At 38.1% G+C, this 17133-nt stretch overlaps 1 protein-coding gene across 4 annotated transcripts in view; it reads right to left on the bottom strand.

Moving 5' to 3' along the window:
* Nucleotides 1-3879: 3879 nt before the first annotated feature.
* The window catches only part of GPR146 (G protein-coupled receptor 146), a 57075-nt gene continuing 43821 nt past the window's right edge, over nucleotides 3880-17133 (bottom strand). For 3 of the 4 annotated variants that reach the window (XM_037385915.1, XM_037385913.1, XM_037385912.1), the window contains one exon: nucleotides 3880-8699. In XM_037385915.1, coding sequence (XP_037241812.1) covers nucleotides 7651-8655 — 1005 coding nt within the window. In that variant the 5' untranslated portion in view covers nucleotides 8656-8699 and the 3' untranslated portion in view covers nucleotides 3880-7650. Of the gene's footprint in view, nucleotides 8700-11383; nucleotides 12765-17133 lie in introns of all 4 variants that reach the window. The other variant, XM_037385914.1, reaches the window with a different exon arrangement.

Consider the following 17133-nt stretch of genomic DNA (forward strand, 5'->3'; position numbering starts at 1 on the left):
GCTTAATTTGGTTTCTTCTTACAAATACTTGCAGTAATACCCTTAGTGCCTGCAGACAGGACCAGCTAGTACAAATCTGTGTTTAACCAGAAACTGGGAATGTTTCAGGTTTTTTCCTAATGATTAACTTAAATCCTTTAATTAGTTTTACTGATCTTACGGCTTTTGGGAACTGCTAGAGTATTCTGCTAGTGACCACCAGATGGAGTTTCTGAAACAGCTTTGGTAACCTAATACCGGAATTAATTTCAAAATTATTTTCAAAGGTTTTGGAGATTAGTTAAGAAACACTTGTGGAAATTCTGCTAGCTTCAAGATAAATTTTAGCTTGAATTTGCGAATGTTGTTGCTAAAATTAAGCTTTTCAATTAATTTTGTAATTGGTAGTTGTATTGGGTTTGCATGGCAAGATTTTGGTAGCAGGTGCTATGGGGTGCCTTCTGTGAGAAGCTGCTAGAACTTTCCCCTGTGGCCAACAGAGCCAATGCCAGCCGGCTCAGAGACGGACCTGCCGCTGGCCAAGGCTGAGCTCATCAGTGACAGTGGTGGTGCCTCTGGGATAATGCATTTAAGAAGGGGAAAACCACACAAAACTGTTTGATTGCAGCCAGAGAGGGGAGTTGAGAGTATGTGAGAGCAGTGGCCCTGCAGCCCCCGGGGCAGCGCAGGAGGAGGCAGGGGGGCTCCAGGTGTCGGAGCAGGGATTCCCTGGCAGCCCGAGGGAAGCCCATGGAGAGGCAGGCTGTGCCCCCAGCCCGTGGAGGTTAACGGGGGGGTGGGTGGGGGGGGTGGGCAGATCCCCACCTGCAGCCCATGGAGGACCTCGTGCCGGAGCAGGTGGGTGCTCGAAGGAGGCTGTGACCCCATGGGAAGCCTACGCTGGAGCAGCTCCTGGCAGGACCCGTGGGCTCATGGAGAGAGGCCCAGGCTGGAGCAGGGCAGGTTTGCTGGCCGGGCTTGTGACCCTGCGGGGGCCCAGGCTGGAGCAGCCTGTTCCTGAAGGGCTGCACCCCACGGATGGGACCCAGGCTGGGGCAGGGGAAGGGTGTGAGGACCCTCCCCCTGAGGAGGAAGGAGCAGCAGAGACAAGGAGTGATGAGCTAACTGCAACCCCCATTCCCCGTTCCCCTGTACCACTGGCAGGGAGCAGGGAGAGAAAACAGGGTGAAGCTGAGCCTGGGAAGAAGGGAGGGATGGGAGGAAGGTGCTTTAATATTTGTTTGTATTTCTCTTTACCCTACTCTGATTTGATTGGCAATAAATTAAACTAATTTCCCTGAGTCGCTGTCTATTTTGCCCATGACAGTAACTGGTCAGTGATCTTGCCCTGTCCTTACCTCAACCCATGAGCCTTTTGTTGTATTTTCTCTCAGCTGTTAAGCTGAGGAGGGGAGTGACAGAGTGGCTTTGGTGGGCACCTGGAGTCCAGCCAGGGTCAACCCACCACAGTAATGCATAGAACTTCTATCAATATCAGTGAGACTTGTGATAAACCCACTTTAATATAGGAGATGAATTCTTTGCTTTTGAAGGTTAACTTTATCCAGAGTTGAGCATTTTTTCTGCATTTTTATAGCAGAATTATTCTACTGTTAGGCAATATACTTGCAGGTACACTTCCTGCAAGATGTTTCCATGTCAATCTGTTTCTCCATTAGTCCTCTCTCCAGACATCTGAGTTGGGAGTATTTATTCTGCTGCTTATTTATCTTTTCCTATAATGCATCATCAAGTACTTTTAAACTAGATAAAATGGATTCTCTTTCTGGCAATAAATCTTGTTTGTTTTAAAAGAACTTCTGGTAGGAAGTATTTTTAAAAAAATGTATTTGTATATTCATAAATGGTCTGATAATCTAGTATTTAAAAAATATTTTACTGTCCTGAATTGCAATAATAAAAGAATTCTGCCGGCTGTAGGCTGTGAATGATTTTGACCATATTTGTGACTCCTAATTAGAAGTGGAGTATAAGGAAATAACATGGACTTCCAAGGCAGGGAAAGGACTTGGTGTGAAGAAAGTGGAATGACAGAGTAGATAATAAATCCTCTTCTCTCCTGATGGAAAAAGAACGTATTCAGCGTATGTCAAAGTGTTTTGGTATATAATGGAAAGCTAAAGGAAATACAACAGAGGAATCATTTCACACTTCAAATCTGTTGCCATGGCAGTCTACACAGCTGGTTTTGTATGTTTACATTGCTTTCACTTGGAAAAGGTATTGCATGAGATAGCTAAGAAATACACAAGGTTTTGCTTACTAAGAAACTGCAAAACTTAATCTTGGAGCATATGTTTCAGCTTCATTGGTGTGTTGAGCGCTTTGCCTCAGTTTCTGCAGCTGTACAAGTCAGTAGTTCTCAAAGTCCCCAGCTAACAGCAAAACTGAGAGCAGCACTTGGCCAGATTTTGCTTTTGTTTTCTCTTACCAGTGCTGTGCTGCTGCAGTACAGCTCATGAGAAGGGTTTCAGCTTTCATCTGTAATGAGCAGTGATAAATGGGGTTTTAGCTGTTTACATATCCTGAGCACAAAAACAATTTAACTGAGTCTTAGTTAAAAAAAAAAAAATTACTTCCCTTTTGAGTTTTCTGGTAATGGTGTATTTTTTTTTGCAGCCTTGGAGCCTACTTTTCTATTATATGCTACTTAAATGCATGCTTTCTGTGACTGCTGCAAAATGTGGTTGTCTTCAGTGAAATCTCTTTGTATTGACAGAAAAGGGCAGATTCTGATGCTATGTTGGCCTGGTTGCACTAGTATAAACTTACTGACTTGGTTGTACCTGATCAACTGTTTTTACTTAAATTTATGTAGAAGTTCAATCTTTGCAAGCCTGTAGGCCTGTTAATTTGCTGCTTAGTAACTGGCTTGGTTCTCATTTAAGATCCTTCAAGTCTCTGTTGTATAAAAGTGGTTTTACTAATCTTGATGAGAAACAGCCTTTTTATGTATGATGGTTGTATCTTAAAGCTCTGATGAAGGAAGCATCAGAAAATCACGACTACTTAGAGATGCTGGTTTTCCTATTACAGTAACAGACAGTACTCTTTAAACCATTGTATGGAAGTAAGGGGATCTTGTCAAAGCTTGGTATTTGACTAAATGATATTGCAACTTCCAACAGTTGCTGTTTTCATTTATTTCTGAGACTTAACACTTAAAAGTGCCTGGGACTAAGTTTTTTCCTTTAAGAAATTCACCAATAACCATTTAAAATAGTTTGCTTTTACTTACTGTCTTCCTGCACTTTACAAAGAATTTACAGGGAACAGATTAATAACTTTTGAAGTATAGCCAGGAAAATGTTTTCATGTATGTGGGGTAAAGTCATGGATACCTGGTGAGTGATCTTTTGGTTATATGCAGTGGTTACTGCAATAAATATATTATGAAGCATGCTATATTCTTAAAGCTTGACTTTGGGATGCCAAAGGTACAGGTTATTATGCTATGTTGCTCTGCTATCCAAGAGAACTTCTGCAGGAAGCTGATTTCTGAGGTCTCATTTGTGGCAGCACAAAGGAGAGGAAGTGAGAAGGCAATGGCCAATGCATGCATTAATCACCAGCCTTGTACTTCTGTGGTGCAATGTTACTCTATTCTATTAGTTGCAGGTTTCTTTATGCTGAAAAAACCTGAGGGGTGTGTGTGCCTTTTTGCTTTCATTCTCAGCTAACTTCCCACTAATGAATAATGAGATTTTAATGATGTTGAAATTATGGCCTGGAAAATCTGGTAACTTAACATGTCTGATTTGACATCCAAATCATGCAATTTGTTATGTTTTGATTCAGTGAAGCAACACAAGTTTAATCTTGTCTACAATGTTTTCATCAAGGCCAAAAAAAAAAATCACACATCTCACTGACCAGATATACTTTTAACACCATTTATTGAGAATGTATTATGAGTCAATAGTTCCTTTCTGAAGCTTTGTGGATAGTCCATTTCTGTATATTTCCATTTCACATAATATTGGAGGCCACATCTCTTCATTTTAACAGAACCAGAAATTTTCCAGGGGTTGATCACTTTCTTTAATTAATGGAAATTATGTCTTCAGAGATCAACTCAGTTTGATTCTCAAATGGGAACTTTTGAAACTAGGACCTCTACTAGGTTAGTCAAGGACATGTCTTGAGCTAGCTATATTAATGATTCAAGCAGAAGCAGAGCACAACATTGTTGTTAGTTCATTGATTTGACTTAGGCAGTTTAGCAAGAGGGCTCTAAGCCATAGAACAATTCAAATATTAAGTTTAATTTTGTGAGAAAATAACACTGTTAATAATGGCACTTAACTAGTGCTTACTTTCTAGTATACAGTATATACATACAGCAACATACAGTACACCTTACTATGCAGAGGTTTACATTTATATGACACTTTAAGAAATAATTTAATAAATTCTTTGCAAATTCTTTTTACATCAGTAGGCTGATTTTTATCTTGCATATATACAGTATTTTATTCATATTTATTTGAATGAAAAATAGATAAGCCTCTATTTACAGTAATCAGAATCCTTCAGGTATGTGAAATGCAAAGGCTCCGTTCTGGAGAACTTCGTATCTTAAAGATTTGTCCATTAAAATTAGTCTATATTTATGATACCATGTATTTCCTTAAGTATTTTACTGCACTTGCTTATCAGCTGTTGTTTATATAAATATTGCAAAGTTCTTGCTGTTTGGGATACTGCTTTTCAACAGATACCATATGATGGCGCTGTAATTAAGTTCAGAATTTCCTTAAAAGAATAGCAGTCAGGCAGCTCCATGGCAGTTTCTTTGAGGCAATTGATACATCAAGTTAACTCCTAAAAACAGTTGAGTGGGTATCAGTAATTTTCATTAAATTATGGAAGTTGTTTGTCTATATTATTGCTATCAAATCTAGTATATTATCAAGAATACACACAAACATACTTAACTCTGCTGCAATAAAGATTAGGAAAAAATAATTGAGACTTCAAGGGTAAATTATATAAAAACTTATTCTTTATCTCTTAAATAGCAGCTTCCATTTTATGACATGAATCCATTTGTAATGTCAGATCATTGAATAAGATATTGGTCATCGTGAAGGAGTCACTTTAATGAAGTAAATGGAAGTTGTGAATGGTACCAAGTATATGAGACCAAACATAGACGGAAACTGAAGAGCAAAATGAAAATTAACTAGTGCAGAGAAGTGAGAAAGAAGAAGAAAATTAAGAGCCATGATCTGAGATGGGGCATTTAACATGGAGAGAAAGGAACAGAAACAAATGTGATGGTCCTCTTATGACAGAAAGTAAGACTTCTTAGGATAAGGGGGAAATAGAAGTAGGGGAAGCAACATTGAAGTTAGAACTGCACTTAATGTTGCCTGCTAAGCCACACCATTCTGGCACTGTCCCAGTTCTGGAAGCCTCTATTCACACCAGATAAGCCAGTTCCTGCCTGCTGGAATTTTTCCTGCATAATGAGACAGAATTTCTTTAACAGATTTTACATGAGAGATTTAATGTGGTGTGCATTAGGAAATCGAAGTTTCCTCAGATGGGAAGAAAAGCAGTCTATTTGCTTGACAGTTGTAAGAAAAGATTTCTTAAGTGCTTCTGTATGGAAGTAAGCTTGAATGCTGAAGATGTGTAGAAATTCATAGAAAACCTCTCAAGGGGGGGAAAAACCAATCAAAGCAGCCGGTATCATGTCAGCATAGAGGCACTATAAATTAGTGCGTGAACTGGACACAATGATAAAAAGGCAGGCTTCATTCCTTAACATTGTTTTCATCAACAGGCTGAAACTATGAAGTAAATTGATGTAGTTGTGCTGGATAGTTTTTGTGTGGAGAAAACACCATAGAAATAGATTAATTACTGTATGGGGTTTAAAGGTTAAAAAAATTCAATAAAATATGAAATGCTATTTTAAAAAGTTACAATCAATGGAGAGGCTTCCACCAGGATGTTGGTAACTTGAGAGGCTTGTATATGAAGAAGACAAGCAAAGATGGCTATGAGAAGAAATTTGAATAACATTGAAGAGAAGGAAAAATAACTCAAAAGGCTGTTCCTTACCTGCTTTCCACTTAGAACTTAAGCCTGTCTCTATGCTGACAAATTAGGACCAATTACCAGATGAGATTGTGCTATAAGCAATGGAAAAGGTTCAGTTCTGGTTTTGCTCCATGTTTTTTCTGTACCAGAGGCTTGAAAAGCCGCATTTTTTGAATAGTCATGGAATCTGAGTTGTGTTGTGACAGACTAAGCAACAAAATGATTCTGCTGTGTTGCAGAGTGAGGGACAAAAGTGTCTTGCTGCCCCAAAACTTATCTGGGAGAGTATCACTTTAACTTCTACCCACCTCTGTCATCAATAATACAACAGCAGCATAGGAACAGGTAGTTCTTGGGTCAAGTTTTTGTAGCTTACTGTTGTGGGTAACTTGCTTCCTGCAGCATGTCTGTTTCTTACATATTTCATATACTCAGTAAAATTTGGCAACATGGATTGGATTTCTTCATCCCCACTGTGAAATACAGAAACTATACTTTTACTGCGTTTTCTAGAATCATGCTGGGAGGCACTCCATTTCTGAGAGGTCAGCAAAAAGCTGATGCTGACTGGAATTCCTTTATATTACTCCCATTTAAAAAATTCTGTGTGTTGAGGGGATTTGTATGGTTTCCAAACCTCCAATGATGCCCTAGATTAGAGATTTATTTGTTGCAAACGTATCCCTTGAAAATACAAAATGTTAATCATAAACATATTTATTTTTAAGATAATTACTCTTGTTACATGAACATATGTGGACCATAACACTTAGCCAGACAATCTTTACTAGTTAAATTTTGGTTTAACTTTGTAAACCACTGTGTCCTTCATTTTAATATCTGGAACAAACGTATCTCAGTTCCCTTAGAATTGGTTAATAAGTATTTCTGAATTCTTGAAATGTTTTAGGATGCAAACAAAGCACTGTAAAACTAAACCACATTTTTGTTAATTTTTCTATCTAGAAAAAGATCCATTTACCATAAATGTTAAAACTTAGGTTAGTTTGTGTGCAAAAAATTCTGAAAATGGTATATTAAGCTTCTTTTAAAGGGGATTCAATGACAGAGAAAGAAATTAAATAATTTATCATTAACATTTACTATTTGGACAAGTATAATTGGATAATATGATCTTTAGTAAAGATCATTGTATCATCTTCATTGAAAAATGCTATTTACTTCATTAAGGATAGCACTATTACTTCTTTGTACAGAGAATAAGGTAATACCTTTTTCTATGCAAGATACAAGGTGCTGTGTCTTCAGTCAAGACTTCAATAAACTGCTTAGTGATTTCTTCAGACAGGAGTATTAGTTACGAGACAGAGTTTATGCATTGTAACCAAATCAGTGCACTGGAAGTATTAGATGTCACAGGTATTACAGCACATAGACCAGAGTCTCCCAAGATTTCAGCAAACAATTAACTATTTGAAAACTAAGACTGTTTCATTTAATTGTAATGGAAAGCTCCTTCTAGCCTCTTGGTTGGGACTCTCACAGTAATGATTCTGAGTGCCAACACAGCAGTATCACAGTCCCAATACTGGTATGCTAAGTACTGCAGTAACAGAGCACCAGAGGGTTTCTTCACACCTACGTCATGACTTGCTGTACTACTGTGCGTTCGTGAGAACACCCTTGATTCCCACAGTGTATCTTTTTAAGCAAACGTCGTAATTTGTTGGGAAAGTTTTTGTTAATGTATCTGTAGAGCAGAGGCATTACAAAGCTGCTTGAGAAAGCCAAGAATTTTGCTAAAATCTTGGTAAAATGCAATATTCGACTGTAATTGTCATCTGCAATTCTTCCTTGTGCATTAGTAAATGTGCTTACCAAAAGAGTAACATAATAGGGTGTCCATAATGTGAACTGTGTACAGACTGTGGCAATCAAAAGCCTGTGCACTGATGGATCTAATCGTCCAGTGTCTTGATCCAGTGGTGTAGCCTCTTTGCGTATTCGCAAGATTAGTACAAGTGCATACAGTACAGCAATAGCAGGTACCACATACCCAATAAAGACCATAATGGCATCTGCTGCTTCTTTGTTCTGCATCTTGGAACATTCAATTATTTTAGTGGATACGTGATTGCAGACGTAGAACAGGAGAGATGAAAAACTTGTAAGCATGGCACCACCCCATATGAATCCACAAACATGTTTGGTGTTGTACACACTTGACATGTAAGTTCTAGGTAGCGCACGTTCAATGTAGTAGTCCAGACTGAGTAATGTAGTAGAGTACATGGTAACTAAAGATGAGACGTTGAATAAAATAAGTAAGGTAATATAAACTTCATTGTTAGAATTCCAGATGGCCCATTTTGTGTTGGCAAGACCTAGAAGGTACATCGGTGCCAGAGCATTGATGATGAGACCAGCAATGGCAATGTTGACAAAGTAAACATCTGGCATAGTCATAGTAGCTTTGTTGTAGAGATTCACTAGGACCAGCAAGCCATTGTAACAAAGGCCAATTGGGAAACATATGATGAGGTAGAGTAGGGAGAAGACTGAAAGCACAAGGTGAAAGTCATGGCAGAGATGCTGGTCCTCACTGTTCTCAGTACTGTTGTTTAAGGCTTCACAGCGCCACATAGTGATTTTAGCTTTTGTGTCTTCTCTGCTGATTACCAGCTTTTCTGTAGAGAGAGAAAGTATTGTTGAAATACTACATTACATTTCACTTAATGTAATATGAAGAAAACATTTTAAGGATAGAGATTATATGTGTCATGTAATGGATCAATTTAAGGTCAGTGACTGAAATGCCTTTTGATCTTGTTAGTTTAGAAGAAAGTCATTTGTGAGTCAGAATTTCGAGACTACTAAATGTTCTGAAGTTCTAATTTAAATGAAATTACTGGCAAATGAGTTGATACAGGACACAACAGAAGTAAATAATAAACTGTATCTTTACAGTAAGTACTGATGTAGTATGAAGATTGCTACCTTTTTTTACATTATTAAACAGTACCTTTTATGTAGTTAATAGTATATCAGGGTAGCTGCTGAAGAATTGAGGGATATAAGCCGAAGCACAAATCTTAGCAATAAGATGGAGAATAGAGTTCTCTAACATGTTAAATAAGCTTTCTCTTGAAAAGGTAGTTTGTTAGGAGGCATGTCCAAGGCAGTATGGTAGATGTATAACTGGATCACTGATAAAATTCACAATGACTAGAGGAAACTGGGAAATGAGGTGAAGGGATTTTTTTATGGGTCAGGTTGTATTCAGACTTCCAACCTATAAGCTTTTAGTTCTGAAAAAACAATGGACCTCTGTAGTCTAGGGAACTTAATATCAGGGCAGGCTGGTTTTCCAAAAAGGCAAGAATTAGCTATCATTTCCTCTCAAAATAGCTTGAATGCTTTAAAAAGTATCCTAGTATCAATAGTCATTGTCCAGCTAGCTTTGCTTTATCATGAATAAAAAGACATTTTAACTGAAATCAGTGAATTTCAAAGCAATCATGAAAAGTTGCTTTCCAAAATCCAGAAATAAGAAATAATCTCTAAAGTCCAACTCAAAACATCCACAGCCATAAAATCATGGTGGTTATTCCTGCCAGCCCATTTCTAGGGGAAAGCATAGAATTTATGCAGCAGGTGAATTCTATGTCACATGTACCCTGACACTGTCAGATATCAGCGTTTTGTGTGCTTCCCTTTTAGCATGTATAGGAAAGTGCAAGTACATGTACCTGCACTCTTTCCAGAGGGAACAAGATTTAATCAAATGCACAATAAACACTGTGCAATTAAAATGAATGTTACTAGACAACATGCTATAGTCCATGAACCATATGGCTAAATTATACAGTATGGGTTTTATAAGCATATGGATATGTGGTTGCATCGCTCTAGTGCTAATCCTTTGACACTTCACCATAGTACAGAATTTGTTCCAGAATCATGTCAACTTCCATTTTTTTTTTTATTTCCCATTGCAGTTGTTTTGTGTGCATTTTTTTCTAAATACCATAGCCTGTGCCAGAAATCAGACTAAAAATACAGTAATTTTAGCCGGGCAAACGAATTTTTATTCCATGGTCATATGCTGGATTTCTCAGAGGAGTGACTTCTGTGGCAGCAACACAAGATGCAGTTCGGTTGTTTTCAAAGCTTTCACCTTCATAGAAAAACTTATTTTTCATTTGTACTCTTATGCAATAATATAGCTAAAGAACTGATTTGAGAAAACAAAGTGTAGTATCTTTATGCTGTCTTTCAATCCTCATACTATTTTTGAGCACTAAAACCAACGCCGTTTACTTTCAGGAAGCATCTGTTAAGTTTTTAAGAGAGAAAAAGAAAAGCTGTTTTGCACAGTTGAAGGCAACCAAAGTTACATCTCATTGAACTGTTATGACTTGATTCAACCAAAGCAGCAGACTGGAACTAGATATTGCAAATATATGCATTACGGTGAGTGCAGGGGTGACTAAGCACAGGCATGGCTACAATCATGTAATTCCATTATGCAGGTTTATCCTTAAGCATGGAGCTTTGATTACTCCAGACTGAATTACATCAGCCACAGAATACTTGCCTGTATACTGCCTCAGAAGATCAACAATCCTTGCTGCCATGCTTTGTATTTTATAGAGCTGGGGGATGTCTGGTTTCACAAGTGTTTTTAGTAATTACCCCTTTTTTCTTTATGCCCTCTAACTGCAGTTAAATAAGACAATTCTACTTTAATGAAAGAAATGGTAGGCAATTCATTATGTTAAATAGTAATCTTATGATTACAAAACTTACCTCCAAAATGAGCAAAAATAAAATCCGCAATAAAAATATTTTCTGAAGAAATGTTGTTGACTTCTAAATTGCTAGATGAGGTATTTTTGCCACTATTGTAGAAATCGCCCATCTTTAATTGTCACTTACCTGTGAAGGCGCTGAACCTGTTTGCTGTGTAGTACAGGCCCAGCTCAGCATTTCTTACACAGCCGTGTCTTTTGTCATTTAAAGGCAGTTTTGTCTCCACAGACCACGTCTGGGTAAGTCCTTACGATGCTTTGGATGCAGCAGTTTTACTCCATCAATCTAAACCAACCCCCTCTCCAGTCAGAAGCAGTTTTGCAGTCCCAGGCTGACTGTTGTGTAAGTGAGTGCTGCAGTCCTCTTGTTTACTGTGGCCTGATTCAGCCTTCCCTCATGCTTCCCCTGGTCTGGTCTGCTTTTATACTTTTATCATATTGAAAACTAAAATCAGAACTTAAAACGTAGAAGGAAAGAGCATCCTGCCAGCCGCCGCTCGCCCTTCTGCCTGCCTTTCCCACGGCCCCAACCTCAGCAGCACTGCTGTAAAGCCTCTTACCTTTAATTCACGTTTTACATTTCTCCGTGTTGCCGGATCCCCATGCATTTGATAAGCAGCATTTCCGAGGAAGGAAGCCGGCTGCAAAGCCTGGTCTTGTTTCTCTTTGAAAACATGGTGATCCCCTCTCACCAGCTCCCGGGCAGCGTGCTACTGTGCGTGCCTGCCTGCCCTGCACTTGTTTTTCCTCTATAAGTTACTCACAAGTTTCTGCTTGGGTTGGCAGGCGGCAGGCCCCTCCCTTTCCCTGTTTACAGCCAGTTTCAAGAAGTGAGAGGCTGTGCTCAGAGGGGAGCGAGCTGTTGGATCCAGCTCAGTTTAGTCTCTGGGTTTCAGATTTGCTACTTAAAATATACGGACTGCTGGAGCATGTACATTTGTTATGGTATTGTCATCTGCGCTGAGGTTCTCTGGGGACGTTGGAGAGGCTGTTCTATTCCCTGCCAGCGCAATCAACAGCTCTGGTTCAAGAGCATGGGTTTTATTTTTAACGTGGGATAGGAATATGTAGCTTTGAGGTTTCATTTTTATAGGCCATACATCCTAAACAATCAGTATTTTAAAATTACTGTACTGTGAAGAGCACAGGTGCTTGTGCTGCTTGCAAAGGTGAACTAGCTTGTAATACAAGCTTGTAATAAAAAGTCAGAGGAAAAGTTTCTGAGCATTTACTTTGAACTTGGAGATTGTTTTGGTGTTGTGAAAAAGCATTGTGAGAGCCTCACTTTGTGATGGTATTATGGATTCCACTCTGTTTCCTTTTTTGAAAAGTTGATTGTTCTTGAGAATATTTGCATGTCACTTGCAATTAATGGGTTTGAGTGTGTATATTCTCTACACCTTTAAGATGGATCATTACTTGAGTTTTGGAACTGTAGGCTGATAAATTATCTCATACTGAATTTTGTACTATGGCTGTTCTGTTGTTTAGTTCATCAGTCTAAAGAGTTTCCATATAAATCTATTATCTGATATCACCAACCAAAACAGAGAGCTCTGCCTCACTTCTTACATTTAGAGATTCTGAGGCTTTATTCCATTGCAAATAAACACCAATGAAAAAGCTTTTAATTAAAAATTAAGCGTTTATGGAATAAATACCAGAGAAACCTTAAAAATGGTTACTCAGTTTGTGTTGAGTTATTCTGACTGCAGTTTGGTTTTTTTTAGGCAAAGTCTGTGCTTCTTAGTTTGTATTTAACAATTCATTATGGATATGGTAAAAGCACTGCAACTCCCAAATGGCAGAAAATTCCTACATTCCTATTTGATACATAGTCCACAGTCAGAACTGGGTGTGTGTGCTATAGCTGTGTTACAAACTGTGGTGTCAAGTCTTTGCTGCCTCAAAACTTTAGAAGGGCTTTAATCACTAAGTTCACTGGGGAAACAGCAAAATAAGAAAGGTATTAGGGTAGAAGTAGTTCTAGAGTTCTGATACTTGGCTAAAAGCCAATTTCTTTACACGCTATAAAAGTTGAAGGTGGTTTTATTTAGATAAAAATTTGCATGAGGTATTTAAGAAAAAATTATTACGACACTGCACAAAAAGTTAAGAGCACTTAGTAGCAGAGATTTTTTTAAAGGTGGTGCATAAAATGGACTTTAATGAGAAAAAATGAAGTGCTGTTTAGTTCTAGTATAGAGTCCATAGCTGCAGTCAGTTTTTTCAGACATTTTCATTCATAATGCAGCACTAAGTTGTGGAGCAGGTTGGTGAACAGTTTAAAGCATGACCCTTATATGCTCTGCTTATTTTATTTGACTTAAAAAACCCCAAACCCTTTATCCAGCTGTATCTTTTGCTCTGCACATTTTTTTTGTTTAGACAGTAAATGATTTGTCTACTTGCTCTGTTATCATCTGTATGTGAAATAGCTCTTATCTAGATTATCTAATCTCTGAATATGTGTTTTCACAAGCTGTAATATCATTATAAACCATATATAGCTAAGGAAGCTGTTGCCAACAAGCTAAGTCTCTAAATAGGACTAAGACTCCTGCCTTCAAGTCTTCTGGAGTTCCCACAGGATCTCTTAATTCCTAGAGAGGCTGAACCCCAAGGGTACTGCATAGGGGAAGACTCAGCGCTGCATAGAGCTTTGCTGGAGAGCAGGACCAAGAAAAGTGAAGAGCTTTTCCAGAAGTGTTGTGTATATGCATAAACCATGACTTAAATGGTTAGCTACTCATCAGGGTTTGAAAGGTGCTTTTTGAAAGCATCATGCTAAATATTACTTATGGATTAATTCTTAAAACTTTAAACAATAGATGATTGGTTTTTCTGGAGAATAGCATACCTGCAATTAGTTGTCCTCAAGGGGAACACGCTGAACTCTCAAGTGTGAGAGAATCAAGTGTTACACTGCTGTTACCTCTCAGTCTGGGTACCATGACATATTTTTAGGCTTACTAGCTTATATACATACCTTAGGGATTAACAGAAGATTTGTTGGGTGGATGGATATACAGAAAAATAAAACTAGATGGCCCAGGTTAGATGTGAGGGGAAAAAAATGCAGCAGTGCAGGCAGGTAGGTTTCAGAATATACTTTACTTATGCAGTTGCTGAGTTGCTGCTGTTTATAATATAATGATACAGCTCAGATAAAATGCTTTTAACATTAGTGGAGAAGAAAATCCTGCTTGATACTGGGTGCTGGGCTGAAAAACAGGCCCCTTCCAACCCTATCATTTATGTCTTTGTGGTGCAATCATTGACCAGTTTGGCGGGTGGTATGTTTATAATTGATATTGGTTCTGTTTTATTATGTAGTTAATTCAGTGCAATAAAATGTGAAAGAAGCCATGACTAAATAACAAGAATAATTGATATGAAGAAGCATTGAGTATAACCCTGTCTTGGATTTTTTTAAAAAAGAACAAATAAAAAAACCCAAGCATAGGTCAGTTGGAAGAGGGGTGTGTTTTTCTTTCTGTGGTAGCCCTGTCTGTCCTTAGTCCTGTGAGAGAGAGCATGGAACAAGGATTTTGCCAACCCGGCAAGTGAACTCATGGGAAGAGCAGGTTCTCAGCCTTTTAGTCCCACTGATTTCACTCTCATCATTAGGCTTACTGATGATTTGTTTTTCTGAACCCATTCCCTTTGCAGCATGAACTTGCTTTAGTAGCAAAGATAATTATTTTTTTTTAAAAAAAAGACCTTTGACTTGCACCACACAACTATTGGCCACGCCTGCTTAATTTTGTACAATTTGAGTGTTGTGAGCCCATTTCCAGCTTTATAGGTGGAATACTATATGGCCTCTTCTTGGTCCAGTGTTACTCTTTTAAGTGTTCCTTCTGACCAGAAATAAATGCTTAGATACATTTTCATGTGTGTTTTTTTTTTTTTAAACCCTTGTTTTTTCACATCTGTCTGGCCCATATTTTCCTCTTTTATTTCTCACTGATGACTCCATTACAATTAACGCTGCACTTTCCATCACTGTTTGCTCGTATGACACGTACATGGTACCGTATCAGACTTAGCACAGGGTTTCTAAGTATGATGCTCTTTCCCTTCTGACTTTTCTGTTACTTCCCCATAGGACATCTCAGGCTGTCTTAGGCATCTTGAATAAACAACAAAAACTGAATTCTTAAGAACTATAAGGGTGTGACTTTGTCACACATGGGATGAGTACAGACATACTTGTGCTTCTGGAATTGGTCTTCACATTTTGCTTTGAAGTTGCTCACTCTGCTTTTCCAGAAATTCTGAATATATGTTGTTTCAGAGCACTTCAAAGCTTAGTTTCTTCCTGTGGGCCCCGCTCTCACTTGCTAGGTGACTTTTTATTGTTCCACAGATGCTGGCAGCCGCTGTCACTTGTTTATTCTTTCATTCTCATAAGCACCATCTGTGTGGTAAGTCATCTATGTAGCAGATATCTGGTCATTCAGATCCCACTCATGCCACGATAATCTGCTGACTGCCCCATCCCTCTTGGCAACCTACTAAATAGATGCAATTTTTTTCCGTTTTAACCTTTTGCTTTCATTATTGCTATATATTATTCCATGTAGTATAAAACTTAACAATGTCAGCTGCATGCTTTTTTCTATTTAGATTGTTCATCTCTTTGGGAATCTGATTTTCTGTAAGGCCATGTCAGAAGTAAGTGTCTACAAATTGCTGTCACAGATCAGTAAGTGTCAACAAATGATGTCAGATGCTCCTTTGGTTTGGCAGAAAGAGGAAAATCTGTAACTTTTTCAAGATACACATCTTCTGTATATTAGGTTAGAACTGAAGAATTTTCTTCTGTCTTCAGAGCTCATAGAAGATTGGTCAAAATAACATGTATATCCATTAGAAATAAAAACTGCCAAAGGGTGTTTTTAAGAGATCATTAAATCTGGTAGAGAGTGGGAGCATGGTAGTTGTATGGAAGGTTGTAATAACCAAGTATTATGGGGTAGAAGAGGCAAATGAAATTCCTGTAAAATGGGGAGACAAGTTTTGTGGAGAGGAGATGGTCCAGCATCAGTGCCCATAAAGATTTGTGTGGAAGGAGTCCCATGTTCAGACACAGATGCTGTCTGCCAGGCACACCTGCCACTCCAGATAAATCCTCCTTTTTTATAATGTTTATTTCTTTGTAATAGAGCCTCTGTGGGAGTTAGGGTTGCTAATGATGCCCTCCTCATAGCTACACAGGGGGCTCTGCATGGGTTAACTCTAGAAAGTCAGTCATGTTTTGTTAACTTGTCTTAGAGTCCCAGTGTCAGATGAGTGTGACTGGTCTCCTGCTCCACCTCTTCCTGACTTAGCTTTATCACTGAATTCTGAAAAAGCATGTATATGGAAAATTTGACATCTTTTCTTTTTTAACATTTATGTGCAATGAGAAAGATTCACCATAGGGTGAACAGTCCAGCTTTTAATATATCATAGATGTGTGGTGGGTTAAGATTTCACTGCTGCAAAAAATGAAATATCTTGGTTTTGTGCAGTTTTAAAGATAGGGTATTCCATCAGGCAGAATGAATTTACGCAGTGGCTGCCTGTATTGGTCTACAAGCCTGAGCTGCCAGGGTTTCTGAAATGAGATCAAATTTTGAGATGTCGAAATATCTGCTAGGTAATACTTTTCTTAAAAAAATGAGTTATATGCAAAACAAACCCCCTGTAATTTATCTAGTATTCATACTTCCAGTAAGTTACGGTGTACTAAATAACAGGGATAATTAGAATGAATGTAGTATTAGAAAATAGGCTTCATAAGATGCTTCAAGTTCTGGATTTGTAAAGTTGGATTCAGGAAGTGGCAGATTTTAAGCATCAGCAGAGTAGACAGAGCCATTCAGAGCATGGAATACGAACAGCCAGTTAGCACTACTGCAGTTCTGGCCCATGTTTTCAGAGTTCTTGGAACCTGATTTTGATGCAGCTATCCTACTTTAAAACTCTGTGGCAACAGACCTAAATAAAATTCATTGTCAAGATGATGAAAATTGCTATATACATTCAGTTCTTAACTGGTTAAGTGAAAAAAATAGTTTAATAAATTTAACCCATGGCAGAATTTCCACTGTGCTTGTAACTGGTGAGCCACAGAAACCAAAAGACTTAATTAAAATGTACAATTTCAGTTTCTTGGAGAGCACACAAACCCATTAACTGTAGCAAATATTTTCATTCCATTTAAAACTGAATTTAAATTGCAGTTTCTTTTCATATGAAATACTTGAACTGAATGGATCTAACAAGGATTACATGAACTTTAGAAAGCATTCTTACTACC

The sequence above is a fragment of the Falco rusticolus genome, chromosome 4 (assembly GCF_015220075.1).
Source record: "Falco rusticolus isolate bFalRus1 chromosome 4, bFalRus1.pri, whole genome shotgun sequence".
NCBI classification, from domain to species: domain Eukaryota; kingdom Metazoa; phylum Chordata; class Aves; order Falconiformes; family Falconidae; genus Falco; species Falco rusticolus.